The 24518-nt window shown below is 63.5% G+C and overlaps 2 protein-coding genes and 1 long non-coding RNA gene across 9 annotated transcripts in view; 2 read left to right on the top strand and 1 right to left on the bottom strand.

Annotated features, from left to right (window-relative positions):
• Nucleotides 1–6999, top strand: part of PIP5K1C (phosphatidylinositol-4-phosphate 5-kinase type 1 gamma) — a 32668-nt gene extending 25669 nt beyond the window's left edge. For 5 of the 7 annotated variants that reach the window (XM_079115106.1, XM_079115110.1, XM_079115105.1 and 2 more), the window contains 3 exons: nucleotides 978–1101; nucleotides 2052–2129; nucleotides 4003–6999. In XM_079115106.1, coding sequence (XP_078971232.1) covers nucleotides 978–1101; nucleotides 2052–2129; nucleotides 4003–4542 — 742 coding nt within the window. In that variant the 3' untranslated portion in view covers nucleotides 4543–6999. The remainder of the gene's footprint in view (nucleotides 1–977; nucleotides 1102–2051; nucleotides 2130–4002) is intronic. The other 2 variants (XM_079115107.1, XM_079115109.1) reach the window with 1 other exon arrangement.
• On the bottom strand, nucleotides 15–8332 carry LOC306646516. Its single transcript, XR_013759862.1, has 2 exons — nucleotides 8096–8332; nucleotides 15–760 (listed from the first exon to the last, which is right to left on the bottom strand). It is a non-coding gene; the product is annotated as an uncharacterized lncRNA (long non-coding RNA).
• Nucleotides 8333–8625: 293 nt separating this feature from the next.
• Nucleotides 8626–18274, top strand: CACTIN (cactin, spliceosome C complex subunit). The gene is made up of 10 exons (XM_079116608.1): nucleotides 8626–8837; nucleotides 11179–11650; nucleotides 13378–13473; nucleotides 13817–13962; nucleotides 14531–14693; nucleotides 14765–14879; nucleotides 16080–16272; nucleotides 16895–17017; nucleotides 17100–17383; nucleotides 17481–18274. Exons 1-10 carry the CDS (start codon nucleotides 8659–8661, stop codon nucleotides 17969–17971), a joined length of 2262 nt encoding a protein of 753 aa, XP_078972734.1. The 5' UTR covers nucleotides 8626–8658; the 3' UTR covers nucleotides 17972–18274.
• Nucleotides 18275–24518: the final 6244 nt, after the last annotated feature.

The following is a 24518-nucleotide window of genomic DNA, read 5'->3' as shown; positions in this document are numbered from 1 at the left end:
TTAAGGAGAGTGACTTTATTTTAATTTCTTCTTGGATGAGACACTCAGTCGCATGACTGTCCCCCCAGGGTACCCTCGGCGATGTCCAAGGGTGTGTGTGGTGCCTTGACTGGGGTGCCCTGGCCTGCAGTGATGGAGGCCGGGGAAACTGCTTGGCACCATGCAGGGCCAGGACCCACCAGAGAGCAGTCTGGCCTCGGGTTCCACGTGTCCAGGGTGCCCTGGATAAGAGTCTCTGAATATCTGAGGAATTGAGGCTCTTTAGTTCCCTCTTATAGGCGTTTGTTTCTTCGTTTATTGAGGGTCTTGGTTTTAGTCGCCTGGGGCAGGGCTGGGACGGAGCCCAGGGCCTCCCTTGCTGGACAGCTCTGCCCCAGCCGCCTGGCCTTGCTGTTCTGTCTCGAGACGCGTCTTGCGGGGTTGCTGAGGCCGGCCTCCTCCTGCCTCGGCTCTGCCGGCGCTACAGTAGCGCAGGCTCCTGGGTTGCGCCCACACCCGGGTTTGCTCACACGCAGTCTCTGCCACTCAGCACGGGTGGGTTCCTGAGCCTGGTGTGTGTGCTTGCAGGGACATCCTCACCGCAGACACAGTTCTTGGCACTGTGGCTCCCAACACAGATGCCCAGTCACGGAGCCTCAGTGGGCACAGCCTTGCTGTCTCCCCCCGTGCCTGGGGGCGGCAGTGGCACCACCGCGTGTGGGCCGACTCGGGGCTCCTGCCTGGGCCTGGCACGTGGCAAGAGGAGACAGCGGTCCCTGCCCTGCGGGGAGAGAGACTGAGGCTCAGAGGGCATGTGAACTCCCAGGGTGGCCAGGGGTGACCCCGGCCAGCAGATCACCAGGCTCAGCAGCATCGCTGGGCATCTTGTGCTGCCCACGGGAGACGGAAGTGCCGGCAGTGTCGGTCGCCGGGGCCTTTTGCTCCTGAGGTCAGACAGGGAGCGGGAGGACCTGGCTCAGAGCCATCCGTGTCCCCAGGGTGGAGGCCTCCTTGACCGGTGCATCTGCTACCACCGTGGAAGTGGAGACTGCCAGCCAGGCCTCGGAGCCCGCGAGCCAGGCCTCGGACGAGGAGGACACGCCCGCCGCAGACATCTATTTCGTAAGTGCCCTGCGGGCGCAGCCCCAGCTCCCGGCGTCCGTCACTGCACACGCCCGTGTGCACGCGCGCTCTCACACTCTGAAGTGCACACGCGCACTGTGCACCTCGCCCGGCACACTCAGTGTCCTACGCGGGCACTGTCCTGCTACACACTGCTGCGGTCACGTCCACGTCTGCCTCCCTTCCTGCCCCACCTTCTTGGCGGCGGCCCCGCCCAGGCTCGGCTCCATGGCTCTGGGCTGACCCCAGGCCCTGCTGGCCTCGTCCCCCCTCCTCCAGCTGCGCCGTGATCTCTGGCCTCCTTGGACTCTCAGCATCGCTGGGCAGCCAGGGCAGCCCCAGGGCTTTTTCCTCTGGGTGGTGGGCTAGGCCAGGTGGACTCTGGGAAGGCAGGAGAGCCCTGTGCGGCCCTCCGGGGCTAGGGACCGGGCTTCCTGCCCTGGGAAGCTGGCACTTCCCTCCCCAAGCCAGGGGTTGCCCCCACCCCCACAGGTGGACACAGGTAGTGGGGCTGCAGTCCAGACCCCCCAGGTCCTGGGTTTTGGGGTCGCTGGCTCTAGCCCCACTTGGGGTCAGATGGCCCCAGCTGCAACAGGAAGGGCCAGAGACCCCCACCCTGTCCTCTGGGGCACGGTCACGGGGGAGCCGGCTTCCTCGCTAGCACGCCTGCCTTACCTCTGTGCTGCGCCTGCCAGGGCCCAAGAATCCCCCATGGCCCTGGAGAAGGACAGAGGGCGCGGCCATCCCCGCTGGGGGCTGGTGTGTGCGTGTCCTGGCCTGCTGGGGTCCTCCGAGGGCGTTTCCCTGCCGGCTGGGCCCCGGGCAGGCACAGCCCACAGGGCCCGTCTCCCGCTTTGGCCGCTGCTTGCCTCGCCCCTCCGCCCGCCTGGCCTGCGGCCCGCCTCACCTGTCCTCTCTTCCTCCTCCGCCCCGGCCAACGGCCCGAGCAGTTCACCGATGGGAGGTACTGGATTTACTCCCCCCGCCATCGCCGACTGCGGGCCGTGACGCCGAGCCCCTCGGGGACTGTAAGTGACCGCAGCCAGCCCCTGGGGAGAGGGGCCTCGCCCACCTTGGGGCAGCAGGGAGCTGCAGGTCCCTGGCCAGAAACACGGTGACCAGCAGCCTTTTTTCCTCAGGACTTAGGAAAGTGACAAGGGGTTGAGGTCAGCCAGGCTTGCCCCACAGGGCACTGTGCTGTGTGGCTCTTGACAATGTTACTTAGTCCCAGATCAAAGCGGGCACTAAAGAGGACCACCCGTCCCTGGGCCTGTCCTACAGGTGGCAGCAGGATCCACTTCAACCCCAGCCTGCTGCCACCCCACCCGAGCTCTCCTGTCATGTGGTGGGTGGAAACCTGTCACCACCCAGCCTCACCGGTCAGGGCCAGCCAGGACCAGTAGGACGGCTGCAGACCCACCGAGGCAGCAGCTGGCCCCCATGTGCCGTCTCAGAGGTGCAGAGGCCAGCGTGCCCCAGAGCCCGCCACAGCTCGAGGCTGTCAGGCCCCAGCCTCCACTGCTCACTCTTGGCCAGACTCTGCACGCCCCCCTGGCCCAGCGGGCTGAGTGGGCTGAGCTTCATGGCCCGCAGGTGCAGACCCCAGGCGAGAGCTTCTGCTCTCCAGGTGGAGCCCTCTGGGCACTCACCCTGCTCTGCAGTCCTGGGTGCAGCCGAGCCAGCAAACGTGCCCGGGGACGTCACACCTGCGTTAGCTGTGGCCCCTCTGTCTCTGGAGGACAGGAAACTGGCTGTGCTGCCTTTCCTGGAGTGTCCAGTTTTCAGTGTCCCTGTCCCAGGAGCAGTGTGGCCTGCAGGCCCCGGGGGCTGCTGCCATTGGGACTTAGGGGGCAGGACCCCGCGGGTGCTGGTGGAGCCGTGGGCTCTGTGGCCAGCTCCTACCGTGACCTCCGTGTGGGTCCCTGCGCCAGCTCCCCGGCCTTTGTGTTGCCACTTGAATTCCCCTGAGGCCCAGGGCTCCTGCGCCCCCTGCTCCCGGCCAGGCTGTCGTGTAGGGCTCGCTGCCCATGGTGCCCAGCAGCCTGGGCAGCTCACGTGGGAACGGATCTGGCAGCAACTGGAAATGAGTGGGCAGAGGTGCGGGGGCTTTCTTGGTGGACGGTGCCTGGCAAGGCCCAGAGTGGTGGATGCCCCAGGGGCAGAGTGGGGCAGCACCAGAGTGCTGGGGCGGGGAGCAAGGACAGCTTGCTGCTGGCTTGTGTAGTCCAAGGGCCCTGTGGGGCCCGGCTGAGGGACAGGGTGGGCGTGTGTTCTGGCCTGGGAGTCTGCCCAGGGAGGCCGGAGGAAGAAGAGGAGGCCCAAGAGCCCCTGGGGGCCAGAAGGCTTCTCAAGCAGGGAGCAGACCCAGGAGGGACAGGGATGGGCATCCTCCCTCCTCCAGACTCCTCCCCAGACATAGCTAGGACAGGTGCAGTTGGGCCTGGCTTGCCGGGCCCTGGAAAGGCGCCCCTGGGCCTGGGACTACCAGCCTCCTAGGTGCTGCCACTGTCCAGGTCCCGACAGGCCTCTGTCAGGTCCAGAGATAGGTCGGGTGCCCGCCCACACCACCCAGGACGGTCTGTGAGGATGTCCCGGGGACCTGCTCCCTGGTGCCTGTGGCAGTGGGTGGGAGGCTGGAGAAGCCTCCTGGAGGACAGAGGCCAGCCGCACCTGGCACTCCCTGCTGTCCCCTGCTGCCTTGCACCGCTTCCTGCTGTCTGCGGTCTGTGCCCAGGGCCGTGGTGGGGCAGAAGCGCCGTCAGAGAGGGCAAGGGGCCTCGCCCTGTCGGCCCGGGGTCCGCCTCTTTTATTTTCTCCTGTCTCTTCTTCCTCACCGCCTGTCGCGCCTCCTCGCACCCTGCTCTTCTGTGCCCCTCCTGCACGCGCACTCGCCACCTGCAGCCCACCGACGAGAGGAGCTGGGTGTACTCCCCGCTTCACTATAGCGCACAGGCGCACCCCGCCCCCGACGGCGGCAGCAACACAGTAAGTGGCCGGGCGGCCGCTGGCCCAGGCCCAGCCCAGAGGCTGAGAGGACGGCCGGCCAGGGAAGCAGGCGGGGCGGGAGGGTGCAGGCAGCCACTCTGCCTGGGTAAGTACCTGCCTGTCGGCCCGCAGCGGGCACCTCGCCAGGCTGGCTCCTGGCACCAGGCGTGGTCAGGTGGGGTCAGGCCGCACAGGTGGCCTTGGGCGGGCTGGGGTCCGGGCCCAGCCCACAGCGCGCTTCACTGCTGCCCCACTTTTGCAGTAATCTATGCAGCCCCCAACCTGGAGCCCAGCGCCCGCCGCCCCCAGAGGCGTCGCCTGCCCCCAAGGCCTGGAGCCCGGAGACCTGGCCCAACCTCATCCTCCTTCGTCCTCCCCCGGACGCTGATGGCCAAGCCCCTCCCTGCCCCATGGGGGCGTGGCGTCCACCACCGACCTGCACCCACGGGACGGTGACCCTCCAGAGCGTCAAATCGTGTAGTATTTACTTTGCACAGAGAAGGAAGCACCTGTGCGCTTTTTTAGGAAAAAAACAAAAAAGAAACAAAAAACAGGAAGAGAAGAGACTCCACCCGCTGCTCTGCGGCCTCGCCCACCGCGCTCGCCAGTCTGCAGGGACAGGCCTCCGTCCCCGGGACCTGGCCCAGCTGCCCGCAGAGCCCACACTCCCATCTCAGCCTGGCGGCCTGTGGAGGAGACTGGTGGCTGGGAGTGCAACGGCCACTGTCCAGAGGGTCCTGAGGCCACCCCCTCCTCACCTGGGAGCAGGACCCCTTCCTCGGCATCACGTGCATCCTCAGCAGTGGCCTCCGCACCTGTTTCCGGCCACTAAGAGGGACAGCCGAGCCTCGGCATCCAGCACCAACGTCAGAGGTTGCAATTCAGACCTCGCACTCGGGTCCCCAACAGCTGCCCCTGGTGGAGCCCGGGGCCGGGGACCTAGCTGTCCCTTCCTAGCACACTGGTGCCAGAGGGGAGGACCCCCCGGGAGACACTCCTTTCAAAGCCAAATGTCCGGCTTTGGGAGGAAAGGCGGCCAGGCCTCGGGCCACGGGGTCCCAGAGCTGGTGTCCCGGCGAGGGGCCAGGCGCAGTCAGGCCTGCTCGGCGGGTCAGGGCACATCCAGCCCGGCCAGGGGCTTCCCTCTTTCAGGGATGGCCATGCATGCTTGCACTTGTCTCCTCCAGCAGTGACAGCTGCTCCTAGCCACCATGGCCCCAGACCCTTCTGTGTCTGGAGGGGTGGGTCGGAGCCGTCACTGTCCCCGCAGGACCACTGGAGGGGTGTGTTGGGGTGGCAGGGCCTCGGTGGTGGAGGCAGAGGTGGGCCTGTGGCAAAAGCCACTCTGGCCTTCACTGGGCAGGATGCACAGGGACCAGCCCCCCGGGAACGTGGAAGTCCGTCAAGCCCCGTGCCACCTCACGCCGCCCTAGCCGCCACTCCTGGTCTCCAGCCCACAGCAGTGGCAGGGGCCAGTCATCTCCCCACCTCCACCCAGAAGGCCCCTGGAGTCTCTTCGCCCAGGAAAGGGACCTCATGACCTCACAGGGGGCTGCTGCAGGGGCTCAGGCCCATCAGGAGGAGCTCATCTGGGGTCCCCAGCACCCTCCCTCCTCCGGCCAAGAAAGGTCGGTTTAGGCTGCAGAAGCAGCCTTGGCCGTTCACGGACTTCCCCATCTGCTGGCTCTGGTCAGTCCCTGCCCATTCCGTGGAGACACCCAGCAGGCACTTGGGGAGACAGGGCAGAGGTCAGAAGGGGCACCTAGCATCTGGATGACCAGCAGGCACAGCTGTGTCGTCACTGCACCTGGGTCCCCAGGGGCCTGGCACCAGGAACACAAATCTGCAGAGGTGGCCTGGAGCGGTGGGCACCACCCCTCATGCAGCCAGAACTGTCCAGGGCGGCTTGGCAAGGCAGGGAGTGGCCGGCGTAGCCCCTCCCGCCTGGGCGGTCACAGCCCGCCTGTGCTGGTGGGGCCATGGCAGGAGAGACTCGGGACCTCGTGGACGCCACAGCAGTCATGTTTTTGTGCTAAGTGTCACAAAGAACCCTTGGAGACCCACGTTGTGTTGTGTTTTTTATGCCTTTTGGGGACTGTGAAGCAGATGTCAAAGTTCCCCTGACCTTTTCGAGAGGCCATGTTTGCTTGTGATGTGGGGAATCGGGGTGAGGAAAGATCTGTTTATGTCGGGCAAACTCCTGGCCGTCCTCAGACCCCCACAAGGAAGGCGCTGGGCTCACCTGCCATCTCTCCTCCCGTGGAAATCTGTAAATACCGTCATGATCCACTGCCCTCCCGGCTGGCTCTCTAATGGCTGCTATTGCTCAGACCGTGGACAGTGTCCACATTACAACTGTATAAACTGTACTGTAAAAACCAAGAGGCATTTTCTCTGAGACTGACAAGGTGGAAACTCCCAGAGTCCCCTTATGGCCTGTGTCCCTCCTAAGCCATCCCACCACATCCCCCCCACCCCCGCACCTGGCTCAGTGCAATATCCTGTCCCCATGGGGTCCCATGCCATGGTACTCTCGCCACAGCCCCTCGGTCCCACCCCGGGATGAACATCCCCCACCTTTTCTCTGGTGGTTGAAAACTGCGTCCCCTGTGCCCACCCCATCTCATTATTATGGCCAAGCCAATTCCAAAACGGCAAACCTTGTGTGTCTTAACTATCACCAGGGGTTCCTCGTCCTCAGCCCCTGTGGTCTGGTGTGTGACAATCCAGAGCATGGCTTCCCACGGCACTGACGAGGAGGCCGTGTCCCTCCAGCCCAGAGTGGTGGGCACCCCTGACAGTGCGACCACTGCTGGCCCCAGATAGCACTTGTATGAGCCCGGGCCCCCCACCCGGCCACTTCCCCTCTTTTTACGTTGAGGAGATCTCTAATAAATCGGGTATAAACATCGACTTGCCTCTGCCTGCTACTCTGGTTTCCCATGGTCTGGTTGGGAGTTGGAGGACTGCTGAACTGCAGGGGAAAGAAACCTTTGTGAAATCTGTAACAACAGTAAGACCCACCTGTCGTCCCACTGACTCCCGAGGCAGAGGCAGGAGGATCACGAGAGCCCAGGGGATTGAGGCCAGCCTGGGCAACACAGTAAGCCCCAAATACCTGAATGGGTATGACCTCCTGTGCACTACAGTGCAGCTCAGAAAACATTTCAAAGCCTTCCTTCATCATTCACGAGTCCCAGCTCAAAGGACAGACCCCATCCCCAAAGTCTTCATTCCTACCAGAGTTGATCCAAGGAAGTGAAGTATGGACCTCTTTAGGAGGACAATATTTCTCTAAGTTAGAAACTGCACTGAAGGCAGACCCTGCCTGTGAGCAAGCCCTGGGAATGATGGACTTGGAAAGTGATGGACACTTGGGTCTCTAGCTGTCTTCCTTACTTCCAGTAATAGCATATGGTGCACAAGAGGCAGCTTGGGGTAGAATGTCTGCCCCATATGTAAGGCTGGTTCTCAGGAACACATCTATGTGTCTTCCAAACAAGGCCAGGCCTTCCCATTTGGGGCCATCCTGACATCCTCCACCCCATGGCCAGCAGGATCATTATCAGGAGCAAGAGGAGTGGCTTCTGGGTTTCCTTTGGAGGAGCAGAGCGCACACAGCCAGCATTTATGGCCTGTCATGTTGTATCTGGAGATAGGCGTTTAAGAACAGTTAGCTTAAAACACTAAGTATTGCCGCCCTCCAAACAGGCACCCCGGCCAGCTGTGGGCAGACTGCTGGTGGGCAGCAGACACGGGCTGGGGAGCTGGGGCCTCCAGACCTGCCCCCTGCTGTCCCACACTCCCCACTGACCCATGGAACTCCATCTAGGAGCTAGTCCTGGGCTTATCTCTCCCCAGGATCCACACAACAGATCCCAACTCCACTCTACCTCACTGGGGTAAGGAGGGGTGTTAAATGCCTTTCCCTCTCCAAATCTGTTTCCCCATCTATAAAATGGGTTGATGGGCATTTCAGGAAGTCATCCAAGTTTTCAAGAAGCTTAACCTGCGAAATGCACAGCTGTTCACTGCCAGGTGGTGGAGCACGACGGCAGACTAAGACTTGCTGCCTCCGGCTTTTCTGGAGCAATCTAGACTCCAACTGTCAGTCTTCCTTGTTCCCCGCCTTCCCGAAACCGTGCTCCCGGACACACCTCCTCCTGTGGCCACGCCCTCTCCTGGTCCACCTCCTAGGCTCCGCCCACCAGGCTCCACTTCCCCCTTGGACCCACCTCCCAAGACCCCGCTCCGTTCCTGGTTCGTCTTGGCTCCGCCCACAATTCCCCAGGTCCCCAAGGCGCGAGGACCCGCCCGGGACAGCCTCCAGTACTGCCTGAAGGAAGAGTGCTCCGGCTCTGGAGTCGACGGTCCAATCGGAGTCCGTCACGCGGACCGCATCCGCGGACAGGGAGGAGGCTCTGGGGTATGGGGTCCTTGCCGGCTGGAGAGACCGGAGGGGCTGTTCTCTAAGCTCAGGCGCGACCTGGGCAGCCCCGCGCGCGACGAAGCCGAGGAAGGCCCCCGGCGGGGGCCCGGCTCTTTGCGTCTGCGCCGCCGCCGCCGCCGCCAATGGGTCGAGATACACGCTCGCGCTCGCGGTCCGTGGGGCGCAGGAGCCGAAGGCAGCGGAACCAGAGCGGAAGTCGGAGCCGGAGCAGAAGTCGGAGTGGGAGCCATGAGCGGCGAAGCCGGCGGCGCCGGGAGGACGAGCGACGGCGCAGGCGGAGGCGGCGGAGTCGGGAGCGCAGGTGGGACGGCCGTGGGCGGTGCAGGGGAGGCCAGTGTCCTCGGCGTCGGGAGCTGGGAGACCCTCGACGTGTCAGGGCGGGTCTCCCGGAGAAGGGGCTGTCGGCACCCGGCAGGGCGGCCGCTGGTTAGAGGGGCCGCAGGGAGCGAGGCGCCGGGCAGCAGGAGGTGAGGCGGCGCGGTAGCCGGAGGCCTGGCGGTGCAGAGCCCGAGTGCGTGGAAGCTGGTCATTGTCGGCAGGGAGCCGGGGAGCCGGGGAGCCGGGGGAGAATATCGAGCGGGAAGGTGACAGCTACCTTTGGCTTTCGCAGGCAAGGACTGGGGGCTTGGCAGGAGTGGCACCAGGTGGGTGGTGCAGTTGTCCCCGGTAGACGGCCGTCCTGCTGGGAGGCATGGTGGAAAAGTGCGTGGAGCTGAGAGGGACTTCGGAAGTAGAGGTGGCAGCCCTTGCAGGTGGAGTTGGGATGTGCCAAGGGAGAAGGGCGATGGCAGGTAGTGGATCTCGGCTGACTCCCAGAGCCTAGTCTCGGCTTCCCCGGAGTCCACAGCCCTTTTCTCCTGGAGATGGGGCATTTGACCAGGCTTGCCTGAGTCCACCAGGCACAAGGAAAACAGGACAGTGACCCCCAGACCTGGGTCCCAGTACTAACTCAGTCCTAGGTGGCTGCGATGCTCAGGCCAGTCCTGCCCCTCTGTGGTCCCAGTTTGCCCATCTGTGTCCTCAAGTCTCCACAGGGTTTCTCCAGCTGTTGTCCATACCATAGCCAGAATGGCATAGTAAAACACGCTTTCCCTTTGAGTCTGATAAATGGATTGTCACCCAGGAATTCCAGGAAGATACAAGTGGCAGGATAAAGAAAGAGATGACATGGGGGTCAGCAAACTATAGCCTATGCACCAAGAATAGCTTCTACTTTTTTAAACGCCAAGAGAGGGAAAATCAAAAATAGATGTGTAGTTCATGACCCCTGAGGATCATATAAAGTTCACATCTTCGTGTCAAAAAGTAAAGCTTTGGGGCTGGGGTTGTGGCTCAGTGAAAGAGCACGTGCCTGGCATGTGTGAGTCCCTGGGTTCGAGCCTCAGCACCGCATACAAATAAACAAAATAAAGGTTCATTGACAAAAATTTATATATATTTAAATAAAAGAAGTAGAGCTTTAATGGAACACAGCCATGTTGTGCCCTGTCCACAGCTGGGTCTGCGCCACAACAGCAGAGTTGAGTGCTCGTTCATAGCCTGTGTGGCAATCAAAACTGAAAACATTTACCATCCTGTCCCTTGCACTAAAAGTTTGCTGAGTCTGGTTGAAGCCCCAGGGTTTAAGTAAGACCCTGGTTTAAATGAACTTGACTTAGCATTGGGTGAAGCATGGCAGTAAGTCTTGTCATCATCAACTTGGTCTTTTTCTGTGTACTATTTCCTGGTGTCATTCATTCACAGTGATTATCCGTCAGATTAGAGTGGTATCATTTGTGATAACAAACTGAATTTGTGGGCTGGGGATATAGCTCAGTTGGTAGAGTGCTGCCTTCCAACGAAAGCCCTGGGTTCAATCCCCAGCACCGCAAAAAAAAAAAAAAAACTGAATTTGTAGTCAGTATTCAAAATCCCCAAAATGGTTGGTTTTCAGAGTTTAGGTGTTTGACATGAGCTGAAAAGGTAAAGTCTTTAAACAAAAAAGTGCTTGGTTGTGGTTCTCTGCCTTCAAAGACCCAGGACATTAAAGAAGTCACTCCAGTGACCTGTGCCTGGTGGACCCCTGACGTCCTTTAAATCAGTTTAAATGTTGCTTACACCTGGAGGCCTACCCTGATGCTTTGAACGAGGTCAGGGACTCTGGTTCCTGCTCTTGCAGTCCAGCTCACCTCCCGCTGCCCTGCCTGCCTCTCCTCAGCCACCCTGGCCTCCCAGCAGAGGACAGAACCTCCTTGCTGGTCTTTGAACATGCCAGACATGTTCCTTCCTCAGGGCCTTTGCTTCTGCCGTTCCTCCTTTCTGGAATACTCTTCCCCCCATCCCCACATGTCCCCTTAGCTCCCTCTCCACTTCCTGGAGGCCTCTGCTCCATGTCACCACCTCAGAGCGGCCCCCTGACTTGTCTGACCTGCAGCGCCCCCCAGTCAGTAGTCTTTGTGACTCTTATCTCAGTGGTATGCGGGGTGTAGGGGTATGTGGTTTTCAGGTGGGCCCCTGGGTAGCGAGCCCAAGAAGGCAGTAGTGTCAGGGTTTTGTTCCCTGCCGTGTCCTCAGAACTGGGGACAGTGCCTGGCAGTCAGCATGCTCTTGGTAAACATCCGAGCAGTAGGCACTAAGTGGGCCTTGACGGGCACTCTCCTTAGGTCGGATTCAGAGGAAGAACGGTGGCCGCGACCGGGCAGGCGAAGCCGGAGCCCCCCTGCACCCCAGTGGTGCTCTCGGGATCGGTCCTCACAGTCTGACTCTGGGGAGGAGCAGCTGCGGGGCTCATGGGCCCGCCGCAGGCGCCGGCGCTCTTGGTCCCCCAGCTCCTTAGCATCCAGTGCAGCGTCCCCGGGGCGTCCCCAGAGCCCTGGGGCGGCAGCAGCAGCGCTGAGCCAGCAGCAGAGCCTGCAGGAGCGGCTTCGGCTGCGGGAAGAGCGGAAGCAGCAGGAGGAACTGCTGAAGGCCTTTGAGACCCCCGAGGAGAAGCGCGCACGGCGGCTTGCCAAGAAGGAGGCCAAGGAGCGCAAGAAACGCGAGAAGATGGGCTGGGGCGAGGAATACATGGGCTACACCAACACCGACAACCCTTTCGGCGACAACAACCTGCTGGGCACCTTCATCTGGAACAAGGTGAGCAACGCAGCTCATGCCCCGCATGCTCCAGGCGCCTCCGCCTGCGCTCGGGCAGAGCTGGAAGCTGAATTTGCTTTTTTGGTGCTTGGGATTGAAGGCACGTGCCAAGTCATGCTATCCCACCGAGGTCCACCCAGCCCCCAAAAGTCATTCTGTTTTAAGTGATCCGGTGCTGGTGTGGCGCTCAGGGCCTCGTGTGCACCGAGTGTGCCTCAGCGTGACGAAGCTGGCACACACGTGCATCACACACTCCTGCTTCCGCCGCGGAGACTGCAGCTGGTTCCACAGCCATGGGTGCTGTGGCTTGTCATTTTGTCCACTGGCCAGTTAGCCCTCAGCCCTGGGCAAGAGGCTGACACCTGCAGCCGCTTTCTCACTGTGTGCTGCCAAAGGTGACTCCAGCAAGGGTCCCCCTGCCTCTTTGGCCTCACGTGCTCACCGGCAGACCCTTGGTGGCCCTTGGCCTGTGGCATCCCTCCAGCCGCTGCTCAGCTGTCAAATGACGTCCCCATACCTGTGTCTTCACATGACCTTCTTTTTGCGTGCCTTTGTCCCGGGCATCTCTCCTGGGGAAGACACAGTCTCAGGGCCCAGGCACGCCAGGCGGCCTTGGCTCAGCTCCCCAGTACCTGTGCCATCTTCCACCGAGGCATGCCCAGGGTCCCAGCATAGGATGTGGACAGAACCCAGAGCAGCTCCCACCAGTGCAGAGACATCATACAGGGTACCGTCCCCACCCAGGCCGAGTGTGGGGAGCAGCTGCGCACCCCAGCCACTGGCACCGCCGTCCCTCTGCCGTGTCTGCTGCTGCCCCCTGTGCTCCTTCAGATCTCAGCTGATGTGTTCCCTCTCCAGAGAGAACACGTTGGCCCCTGCCCATGTACCTTTATCAATATCAAGGAAGTGCTTCCAAACCCACCACCTGCCAGGGCCTACCACAGGTGCTGGGTGCGCAGCCGTGTCCCCCACTGGCAACTGTGGAGGCAGGAATGCTGTCACTGCCACCGGGGCTGGAGAGGGCCACTGAGGGGCTCCAGAGCCAGACAGCCCCAGGGCATCTGGAAGCATGTTTTTCTGGGTACCAGGGGGATTGAGCTCCCTCACTGGGTGTTGGGATCCTGGATTGGAGGCAGTCACAACTGCTAGATGATGTCAGAGGGTTCAAGGTCATTGGGCCAGAGCCAATTGTGTGCTAAGCCTGCACCCTCACACCCTCTGTCAAAGGAGAGGGACATAAGGAGAACACTTGCTACGCACTGGTGCCCCTTGGGGTTTGAGTTGGGGAACCATTTACTTCCTTCTCCATGGTGACCCTGGCAAGGTCGCAGACTGAGTACCCTCGGTCCCTGTGCCACTGCCTCTGCCCTTGCCACATGTGGTCAGGAATCTTGACATACTGAGGCCTGGCCTCCACGGGGTCTCTGCAGCAGACTCTGTGAACCTGATGAGGCCCCAGGACTGCCCAGGAGAGCTGCTTGCAGGGCCTCCTGCAGGGTGGGGTGGGGTCAGGACAGCACTTCAGTTCTGCTGCTGGTGGTGGCCCTGCTACTGTGTGCCATGTTGTATGGGTTGGCTTTGGGGACACACTGGGCGTCAGATGCGCAACCGCAGGCAGGCACTCCTCTCTACAAAGGAGAGGCTTCAGCCAGTTAGTGCTGTTGAGGAGGCCAGGGCTCACCGGGGAGGTGGCAACTGTGCTCAGTGGGCGTGAATGGTTGTTCTAGGCTCTGGAGAAGAAGGGGATCAGCCACCTGGAGGAAAAGGAGCTGAAGGAGCGGAACAAGAGGATCCAGGAGGACAATCGGCTGGAGCTGCAGAAGGTATGGGCACTCAGGGTTCGCCCCACCCAGGGTCAGGAGGGCTTCACTCTGCAGAGCCTGGAGGCTGACTCACCAGGTGTAAGACCCACAGGACTTGGTTAGTTTGTATGCGGAGTCCAGGGGCCTGGCTTCAGGCACAGCTGGATCCAGGTTTCTACTCTCCTCTGGACTTTACTTCCAGATGCTCCTTTGAGGTGGCCCTGATCACTCCCAGCTGCTAGGTATCCTGTAAAAAGGGGGGGCATCTTGCCCCAGGGTCTTTCCAACACCTCAGGACTCTCTGGAGCCATCTCCGTGTGCAGGGCACCCACAGCGGGCCTCTCACCTGGCATGCTGCCTGCAGGTGAAGCAACTGCGGCTGGAGCGGGAGCGAGAGAAGGCCATGCGCGAGCAGGAGCTGGAGCTGCTGCAGCGGGAGAAGGAGGCGGAGCACTTCAAGACCTGGGAGGAGCAGGAGGACAACTTCCACCTACAGCAGGCCAAGCTGCGGTAGGTTGCTGTGCCCCACACCACTGTCGTAGGCTGCACGCCTGCTTCCACCCACACTCTCACACTGAGCCCACACGAGGGCCGTTCCTCATCAGCCTGATGGACATGGACAGCCAGGCTATGGCGGCATGTCCAAGCCCAGGCCCGGCCCCTCCTTGCCATGCTGGTTGCTGGCAGCACTGGCCCCAGCGAGGGACTCCCTCCTGGTGACCTCAAGCTCTTCCCCCCTCCACTGGGGCTAGACCAAGGTCAGCTCCTGGAACATGTCCCTGTGGGTGCAGAGCTAAAGCCCAGTGGGAGGTGGTGCCCTCTGGTCCCCTGACCCGCCTTCAGGGCCACACAAGAGCCAGGTCCAGGGCAGCCCCAGAGGCCCTTGAGGCCTCCCTCCATCTGGACTCTCCTCAGGGCATGCTCCCTGCCCCACCTTGGCCGGCCTCTGCCTCCTGGCCACTCCTGCTCACCCCTCCTCCGGGAAGCCTTCCTGGGAGTTCATCTCCTGCCCTGCGCAGGGCAGGGCCTTCAGCAAGGAGGGGGCACCTGGCTCCAATTGACGTTGCATACCCCACAGCTCCAAGATCCGCATCCGGGATGGGCGGGCGAAGCCCATCGACTTGCTGGCCAAGTACATCAGTGCCGAGGATGACGACCTGGCTGTGGAGATGCATGAACCCTACACCTTCCTCAATGGCCTCACAGTAGCCGACATGGAAGACCTGCTGGAGGACATCCAGGTACCGGGCCGCACCCTGCCCCTAGCCACCCCCTGCCCCGCCCTCCTACCCTGACCACCCCCTGCCCCCAGGTGTACATGGAGCTGGAGCAAGGCAAGAATGCGGACTTCTGGCGGGACATGACCGTCATCACCGAGGACGAGATCGCCAAACTCCGCAAGCTGGAGGCCTCAGGCAAGGGCCCAGGTAACTGTGGGGCCAGCACTGCCCCAACGGGGGACCTGAGGGCCAGCCGGGCAGCTGCTGGAGCAGGTGGGAGCCACTCCAAGGCCTGGTGCCTGTGCAGCCTATGTGGCCTTGTAGCCACGGGGAGCAGAGGAGCTGCCTCTACCTGACGCAGGCTGCCCGGGAGCCCAGGGCTGTCCAGACCAGTCCCCATCATGCCTCCAGAGCCCCGGGTGTGTTGGCCTAGAGCCTCACACTCAGCCTGTCCGGTCCCATGTGGCTCCTCGACCCTCTGCCACCAGCAGGGCTTGGAGAAGCCAGCCTTTCAGGCCGGAGGTGGTCCTGTCCCGCCTCCCCCACTGCGTGCCCGCAGCAGTGGTGCCCTGCTCCCCAGCCCGGCACAGTGCCAGGCAAGCTGCAGAGAGCCTGGCAGTGGGGCTGTTGCAGAGGTGCCTTCGTCCTGGTGGGAGGCGGCCCCCACGAGGGGGTTCTCAAGAGCACGAGTGGTGTGGGTAGGCAGGTGGAGTGCGCAGATGCAGACAGCAGAGCCTATGTGAGCCCAGGACCAAAGGAGGCTGGCTGTGAGGCCACACTGCCTGGGGCTGCAGCCGCCTGATGGGCAGGTGGGCCAACTGTGGGGCTTGGTCTTGGCAGCACCTTGCTTCTTCCTGGGGCCTTAGTCTGGTGAGGAGGGCCTTGTACCTGGCCCCATCCTGTGGTGATGGTCTCCAGACTCCATGCAGAAGAGGGGGCTTATCGGTCGTGGGTGGCTCTCCCTGCCAGGGTGCAGTCCTTTCATAAGCCTCTTCAGGGGGAACAAGGCACAGAGAGAATGAGCCACTTGCCCAGGGCCACACAGCTGGAACTGGCAAAGCCAAAGTGTGGCGTCTGGCTGCTGGGCCCCTCCTCCCAGCCTCCGTGTGGTCCTTCAGGGTATGTTGGAGAAAGTCTATAAGTGGGGCCGCAGAGTACTCACTGAGGACCGGGACGCTGAGGTCCCCAAACCCAGTGTCACTCACCTGGGCAGGAGCAGGAGCCACAGTCCAGCCTCCCCTACCTAGCACTCAGGCCCCAGGGCCAGGCCCTCAACACCTCCCAACCCAGGTCCCTGTCTCTCTCCAGCCTTGTGCAGGGGCAGGATCTGGCAGGGGTGGGGGTGCTGCTGGGCCGAGGGCAGGGGGAGGGCTGGCCTGCTGAGCAGCCCAATCCCACCCTCCGCAGGGGAGCGCCGCGAGGGGGTCAACGCCTCGGTCAGCTCTGACGTGCAGTCGGTGTTCAAGGGGAAGACGTACAGCCAGCTGCAGGTCATCTTCCAGGGCATCGAGGGCAAGATCCGCGCCGGCGGCCCCAACCTGGACATGGGCTACTGGGAGAGCCTGCTGCAACAGCTGCGAGCCCACATGGCCAGGGCCAGGTGAGCCTTGGCCTTTGCTTTCCCCTCTCAGGACCTTGCTGGGAGCCACTGCAGACCAGGGCCATGCAGGAAGGTGATACTGGGGCCACCAGCCTGGGGTCAGCCCCCACCCCCACCCGGCCCAGATCTCCCTCTGGCCTTTAACAAGTACCAGCCACCAGGCCTCACTCCCTGGAGTCAGGCGTCACAGGAAGCCCTGGGCTACTGTCCCCGCCTGCCTTCACGGGCCCTGTCTCCCAGCCTCTGCAGCTGTGCACGGATTCCCCGCGTGCTTGGCTCAGGCTTGTAAACACAGCGTCTGGTCCCCGTGCTGTCTGCCACTGTTATTGTATAAATGCCTCCAAATTTGTCCTGATCAGTGTCCTGCCGGGCCCCCACTTTTGACCCATCCCAGCCTTGGCCGTTTGGGTCATGTCCCCTTGTGCATGCCCTAGGATGGGCATGTGTCCCCTGCTACCGGCTCCCATGGTTCACACGGTCCTGGTGGCCAAAAGCCTTGACTTGGGGTTGCTGTCCCTGGCTGGTCCCTCAGCCCCAGTTTCCTGGAGAAGGCAGGGTCGGAGTGGGTCTGAGGGCACAAGGGCGGGGCATGCCCTCATCCCGGCTGCCTGCCCTATTGCAGGCTCCGGGAGCGCCACCAGGACGTGCTGCGGCAGAAGCTGTACAAGCTGAAGCAGGAGCAGGGCGTGGAGAGCGGGCCCCTGTTTCCCATTCTGAAGCAGGAGCCCCCATCTCCCAGCCACAGGTAGGCGGCGGGCAGTGTGCCAGGCGGGCGGGTGCTGCGGGCAGCGAGGTGACTGCCCGGCCCACCGTTCCCTCCCGTGCAGCCTGGAGCCTGAGGAGCCGGCCCCCACGCCGCCCGGGCCCTCTGTAGAGGCCGGGCCCGCCGAGTCCGAGGGCGACGCTGCAGCCCCGGCGGAGGGCGAGGCCGAGGGCGAGGCGGTGCTCATGGAGGAGGACCTGATCCAGCAGAGTCTGGACGACTACGACGCGGGCAGGTACAGCCCGCGCCTGCTCACGGCACACGAGCTGCCGCTGGACGCGCACGTGCTGGAGCCAGATGAGGACCTGCAGCGCCTGCAGCTGTCGCGCCAGCAGCTTCAGGTCACAGGTGGGAGGCGGGGCGGGGGCGGGGCAGAAGGCGGGGGCGGGGCCGGGGCGGAGGCCGGGCCGGGGCGGGGCGCGGCGTTGACGCAGCCCGCTCGCAGGAGACGCCAGCGAGAGCGCGGAGGACATCTTCTTCCGGCGGGCCAAGGAAGGCATGGGCCAGGACGAGGCGCAGTTCAGCGTGGAGATGCCGCTGACCGGCAGGGCCTACCTGTGGGCCGACAAGTACCGGCCGCGCAAGCCGCGCTTCTTCAACCGCGTGCACACGGGCTTCGAGTGGAACAAGTACAACCAGACGCACTACGACTTCGACAACCCGCCGCCCAAGATCGTGCAGGGCTACAAGTTCAACATCTTCTACCCCGACCTCATCGACAAGCGCTCCACGCCCGAGTACTTCCTGGAGGCCTGCGCCGACAACCGCGACTTCGCCATCCTGCGCTTCCACGCCGGGCCGCCCTACGAGGACATCGCCTTCAAGATCGTCAACCGCGAGTGGGAGTACTCCCACCGCCACGGCTTCCGCTGCCAGTTCGCCAACGGCATCTTCCAGCTCTGGTTCCACTTCAAGCGCTACCGCTACCGGCGGTGATGGCGGAGGCGGCCTGAGCAGCGGAGCCATCTGGGGACCCCGGCCAGCCCACATCTGCCTCAGGCTGGACCTTCCGCCGGGCCTCTCTTCCCCCGTTGTGAAGTGGGGGTGGCCACAAAATCTGCCTGGCTGAGGGGACAACAGGACAGGATGGTCAGCTGGTGTCCCCACATGTCCAGAATCTGCAGGACCCAGCAGCTGTCACTAAGCCTCCCTGGCCAGCAGGCTGAATGAGGCCCAGGCCGGCCTCCACCCTGGCAAGCTGCAGAGGGGAACCAGCCTGCACCCAGCCACCTGCCTCCACCAGGAGGGCAGGGCAGGAGGAGTGGGGCCCAGATGTGGGGTGCCAGTGGTGGGAAGTGTGGGCCCAGGTCCAGCCCCCAGACTGTCACAGCATGTGATCAGCCCCAGGACGGGTTCCAGGGCCCGCCCACATGGCAGCAGCGGAAGCTGGACCCTCACACACGTTCCAGAAGAGACCAGGCTCTGCAGCCAGGGCCCCAGCTCACCCTGTGAGCCACAGGGTCAGTTCCCCTACCCCAAGGACAGACGCATCGCCCACCAGTGTCCGTCTCAGCCAGGACCGCAGGCGGGTCAGGGGTGGCAAGGGCTTCCCCGGGTGTGCCCCAGGCCTGGTCCTCAGCCACGCAACCCCTCTTCTCAGGTGGCCACCTGGAGGGCCAGACGGGGCAGTGTGTCAGGCAGCCCCAGAGGACCCATTCCAGCCCAGGACCGGCCTACCACCTGTTTGATCTGGAGATGATTTTTTGTTTTCTAAAAAGGTTTTTTTAGGTGGGGAAAAAAAAATGTAGTTTGGTTTCTTTTGACACGGCCAGCTCTGGAGGGCATGAGCGGGTGAGCCGTGCTCTGGGCTGGCAGAAGTGCAGCAGGTGGCACGGCCCTGCCTAGCACGTGCCATGGTGCAGCATCTCAACAGTCACAACCAAGGCCTTTCACACAGCCACAGCATAGGAGGCAGCCGTCCCGGGTGGAGTCGCACGGTCCCCAGGCCTCCTAACCCGCTTCCCAAGGTGGCGCACTGCCACTCTGCGGCCAGGAAAGGAGTCAGGCTGCTCTCCCGGGCCGGGCTTCTCAGGAGGAGGAGAGGGGAGCCAGGCGCTGTCAAGGAGCTCCTGGCGTGGAGAGGCAGAGGCCAGGGATGCTGCCTAGCACCTGGCGGCACCCAGGCCTGCCCTGGCATCTAGCTGCCCAGGCTATGGAGCTGCAGTGCCCAGCAGGCATCAGGGCCTGCTTCCCTCAGGACAGGGTACCTCCTCTAGAGCCTCTGATGTGTGGAGGGTGGCAAGTGCATCTGACCAGGGCAGATTAGACTGTTTCCTTTTTTCGTGGGGGTGGGGATTGAACTGTGGGGCACTCAGCTACTGAGCCACATTCCAGCCCTATTTTGTATTTTATTTAGAAACGGGTTCTCCCTGAGTTACTTTAGGGCTTCATTAAATTCCTGAGGCTGGCTTTGAACTTGAGATCCTCCTGCCTCAGCCTCCCGAGCGCTGGGATGATAGATGTGGCCATCGAGCCCGCTTAGACCATGTTTCGTGAAAGGCGGGGGTGTGGCTCGGCCTGGCCTGTGGCTCTGTGCCAGTGCTGCACACACACCAAGGGCACCCTCTCCACACCAGACCTCGGATCTGACTGTCCCATATGGAACCCATGGCAGACGTCACTGGTGATCACAGTGGATCCCCGGCCTGAGAACTTGCGTGGATCCTGGCGTGGAGGTGGCGCTGGTGGTGTGGCCAGGCTGTTGGGCTCTGTGCCCGCCAGGGGCTGCATGATGGTGCGCATGTCTCCTGCAGGGCCTGGCTTCTCTTGGTCATGCCTGTCTGCAGTCCAGGCAGGGCGTTGGCCCCAGGACGCGGACCTCTGCAGGCAGAGTGACCATGCAGTGCTGAGGAGGAGCCCCTGGAGGGGTGGGCTCCCGGGAGGAGTGACCGAGGGAGAGGGTGGGGCCTGCCATGAGGGGCAGGGAGCAGGCGGGCTGCAGGCCAAGGAAGGAACTGGACCCTCCTGGGGCACTTGGAGCCGTGGGAAGTGTGGCCCTCGTGGAGTGTTGGGAGACTTGGCGGCTGGAGGCCCTGCACCCTCCCGGCCTCTTCCTTCCCTTGCTGTGTTGGAAGCTAAGAATAGCTGCCCCCTGCACGGCCCCCACCGGAAGCCTCGACCACAGGGGCACATCCTGAGCCCAGCCTCTGTTCCCACCATCAGACCCCAGGCCACCTTGCCTCCTCCCACCCGTGCCTCCTGTGTGCCTTCGTAGGGGTGGGGACCAAGCAAGGCTGAAAGGTCCCCGTAGGCTACACACACCCTTACTCCCACCTGTCAGAGGCACCAGGAGAAGAAAGTGGAAGCTGGGTGCTGTGGCCATGCCTGTCAGCCCAGCACTCAGGAGGCTGAGACAGGAGGATGGCAAATTGGAGGCCAGCCTGGGCAACTTAGTGAGACCCTGCCTCAAAATTCTAAGGAAGGGCTGGGCGCCTGCCTATCAGAGTGAGGCTGTGGGTTCAGCCCCAGCACTGAAAAAAAAAAGTAGGAAGTCAAGTGTCCTCCGGCCCCGTCCAGGCTGTTCCAGAAGGGACACTGGCCTTGTTATCTCAGAGCTGAGGACAGAGGAAGAGCGTGGAATGACCTCGGTCCACCCTTCCTCAGCACCACCTGAGCTCCGGCCCTCACCCTCTTCTTGCCACCTCTCCTCTTTTCTGGTACTGGGGGTTGGGTCCAAGGGGGCTTGACCACTGAACCACCTCCCCAGCCCTTTCTGGTGTTTATTTTGAGAGAGTCTCGCCAAGTAGCTTAGGCTAAGTAGCTGAGGCTGGCTGGACTCACACTTGTGATCTGCCTCAGCCTCCCGAGGTGTGGGGGCTGCAGGTGAGCCCACGCCTGCGCATACCCACCTCCCTGTTGACCTGTTTCCTGAGGCCTCCTGCTCCCTCCCCTTCAGTCACAGATCTCAAACCTGAGAGATGCCCAGCCAGCCCACAAAGGCCCAGTCTCCCATGTCCTTTCCCCAGTGTCTGCCTGGCTCACCCCTCGGTTGCCCTAAGCCATATCATTTCTTTGGCCCAGCCTTGTGTAGGGCTGGAGGGTCTGTGTCCAGCTCTTGGTCCAGCCTTGGGGATCCTGAAGGGCAGGCCCAGCTGGAGTTCAGCATTATCCCCTTGTAGTGAGGGATCCAGGGAGTGAGAGTGCGTGGGCAGTCGGGGCTGTACAGAGGATGGGGCCTTGGAGCCAGGGCTTTGCCAGATGCATAGGAGTTGGTGGGCCTCCTTGTGGAGCAAGAGAGAAGTTAGGGTTAAGTGACCCTGAGACTCGGACATCTGGAGGGATGCAGAGTGCAGCCGGCCTGCAGGCCGGAAGAGCAATGGGTGGGGAAGCAGGGAAGGGGCTTCCGGACCCTGGGGGGAGGGCAGGACTGGGCCAGGCGGGAGCCCATCCTAGGGGACCGGTGGAGCAGGGTCAAGGCCCGGCCAGTCATCCTGATCACGCCAGACCTTAATTCAGGGCCAAACTTTGTGTGTGCAAACTAAGGCCAAAGGGGCCCAAGTGCCCCTCCGGCCCCAGTCCTGCCCCTCACATGGCCTCAAAAGGTGATCCAGGCTGTGGAGCCCACCAGAGGCGCCCAGCACCTGGGTACGCTGGGCAGGGAGGACATCTGAAAGGCTGCCTCCCTCTGCCGGGAAGTCCCAGCACTCCTCCAGACTCCGCCCTCTCCAGTGCCACGCCCGCCCGGGCCTCCCCGCCTTCACATCCCTGAGGGGGCCTTGGGGCTGGTGACAAGCCATCTGCCTGGGAAGTCCACCCCAGCCCCGTCTCGGCCTCCTGGCCTCTGCTTCTGGATCATTTCTGCAGCGACGCCTACTTCCATCCTCTCCACCCTACCCTGAGTCGGCCGGAAACAGCACCTCTCCCCCGCCGCCGCTAGCCCTGGTTTCAGGCCACTCCCGGTCACCCAGCCACCCGCGAAGGCCAGCACCCACCCTCAGGTCTCTTCTGCTCCTCTTCCCAACCTTCCTTAGCCGGCCTAAGGAAGTTGGAGGGACAGGTCACCCTCCCCCAAGTGACTGCATCTTCCACATGCACCTCCACAGGGGCCTCGAACAGATCCTGCATTTATTACGCACCGACCGTGCGTCAGATGCGACCCCACCTGGTTAGCCAGCTTGGGACCCCCGTGCACCGGGTCTGGACCTCCAGGGAGCCAACCGGGCCCGCCCCGCCCCTTTCGGGCTCAGGGGCCACCCAGACCGCGAAAGCCGTGGGAGCCCCGGGAGGGCCCCCAGAGAGGCCGGGGACCGGGCGCAGGTCCGAGGGGCACCCCTGCCCCTGCAGCCTGGGGTCCACAGGCGCCCCAGCCCCGGGGTGTCCCGGGCAGCGTGGAGGCCCCCAGCAACCCCTAGCCAGGGCCTGGGGGCGTGGCCACCGCAGGGCCGGGGCGGGGCTGGTGAGCCCCGAAGGGCAGAGACAGACTGGGAGGCAGGACGCGAGAGCCGGAGCAGAGGCTGCGTGGCGGGGCTTGCACCCACCCGCCAGGGCCACCCGCACCCCCTCCTGGTCGGGAGCGCCCAGGGCCTGCGCCGCGCGAGGCCGCCCTCACCCTGACTTGATCTCCCCGCCTTCCCAGGACCCTGCGCCGCCCACCCGCCCAGGTGAGGTCTGCGCTGGGCTGCGGGTTGGGCGTCTGTTGCGGGGTGCCGGCCGTGCGGGCGTGGAGGGACCTGGCGCCCCGGTGGGCGGGGAGCACTGCCGTGGTCCTGTCTCGGCCTGGGCTGGGAGGCAGGCATCCCAAGGCCACCGGCGCCAGCAGGACTGCCCAGCCTGGGGAGGGTGCGCAGCTGCATGTGGCCCCCTGTGCATCTGTGTCCGCCTGTCCCTGCCAGGCGGCTGCTTGCCTTTGTGTTCTCCGTGTGTCTACCTGTGAGCATGTCTGCCTGCCGAGCTGTGTGCCCCGCTGTGTGCTGTCCCCGCGGGGCCACCTGGGCACATGTGCCTTGGGGTGGTCACGGCAGCCCTCCTCTCCACCATGATCCATCAACCTGGCCCCCACCGGCCCCTCGTGCTCTGATGGGAACCCCGCTGGGCAGGCGAAGTGACCCAGGCTCAGAGGGGGCCACATGAGGGGGACCCAGCGAGGCACCCCCAAGCGTAACTGCTCTGGAAACACCGAGGGCCTCCATCCGGGCGGGGGGCCTCCTGCGACACAAACAGGAAAGGTTCCCGGAAGCTGCTCTGTGGTGAGGGGAGGCGGGCAGGCTGGGGCTGGCAGGTGCCCTGGTGGGAGGGTGTGCTGGGTCACACTGTGGGCCCTCCATCAGAGTCCACATGGGGAGCTGGGCCAGGCTGGCCAGGTCTGCAGTTCCAAGCTATGTCCTGAGAGGTCAAGGTCACCACTCCTGCCTGGTGGCCCCGGGGCAGGAAGGGCATCAGGCTGGGCATCCAGCAGAGCCCCGGCGGCGATGGCGTCAGGATGGGGCAGGGCAGCCAGGCGCCAGCAGGCCTGTGCTGCCCCTCTGTCTCACAGGGGCAGAGCCCCGCGCTCGGCGTGGCAGGGAGAGATCGAGGCTGGCCTGGCCTCTCTGGGAGCTTCAGGGCTGGTCCAGGACCCAGGGCCAGGCCGAGGGCTGGGTGTGGACAGGGAGAGGGACAGGCTGGGAGGTGGCGCTGGGGGGATGGGGCCGAGATGAGCCCCCGCCAGAGGAGGGGCCGTGCCGGGAGCCAAACGCCACATTCCTCAGGCTCGGCTCGGAGCCCAGCCGGGAGCCAGGGCGCAGCGCCCGGCCTCGGGCCGCCGAGGGAGCCCCTTGCACCGTGGGACCCTCGGGCCTGGCGCCCCAAGGCGTGTCCGGACCAAGGACTCTGGGTCCACCCTCCAGGGGGAGAAGGAGGCTGGCGCGAAGGTGATCCCAGGAACCCGGGACCCTCTGGATCCCGGGGCTGGGGGCCCACTGGAATCCCAGAAGCCCGGACCCTGCACGGCCCAACCTCCCCACTCCGCATCCACGCCTCCCGCCAGGTACAGGGAGGGCGTTCCTCCAGGGCCGCTCAGCACGGTGGGTCCTCCACCAGATGGGCGCCCCCGCCACGCTTCCTGGCTGACACAAGAGGCTATGGCAGGTGCCCCTGCTGGTCCGCCCATCTGGGGGACTTGAGACAGCCGTGAGCACCTGAACCCAGGGCGGGACAGGGCACGGGGACTGGAAACCACCATCTGCGGCCAGGGGACTTGCAACAGCTCTCAGCCTCCCCAGGCCAAGGGCTTGGGGTCAGGGCTCTGCTCCCAGCCGCCCACAGTGTGAGCCGCCTGGGGTGGCCGAGGGGCCCGGGAGGCACGAAGGACTGGCACCACCCAGGCTGGTGGAGGCTGACCCAGGCAGGGGTCGACTCCTGGAACATTTGGAAACAGCCCTTGCCAGCTGGAGGGGGCCGTCCCTGGGGACCCCAGCCCAGGAGTTCAAATCCGAGCGGCAGGAGCTTGTCCTGTGTGCAGCCCAGGGCTGCCTCGCTGTGGCCTCAGGGAGCCCTCCAGTTCTCG

This window comes from Sciurus vulgaris (assembly GCF_902686455.1).
Source record: "Sciurus vulgaris genome assembly, chromosome: 16".
NCBI classification, from domain to species: domain Eukaryota; kingdom Metazoa; phylum Chordata; class Mammalia; order Rodentia; family Sciuridae; genus Sciurus; species Sciurus vulgaris.
Note: the sequence above shows the minus strand (reverse complement) of the source record. Positions and strands in the feature narration are given on the sequence as shown.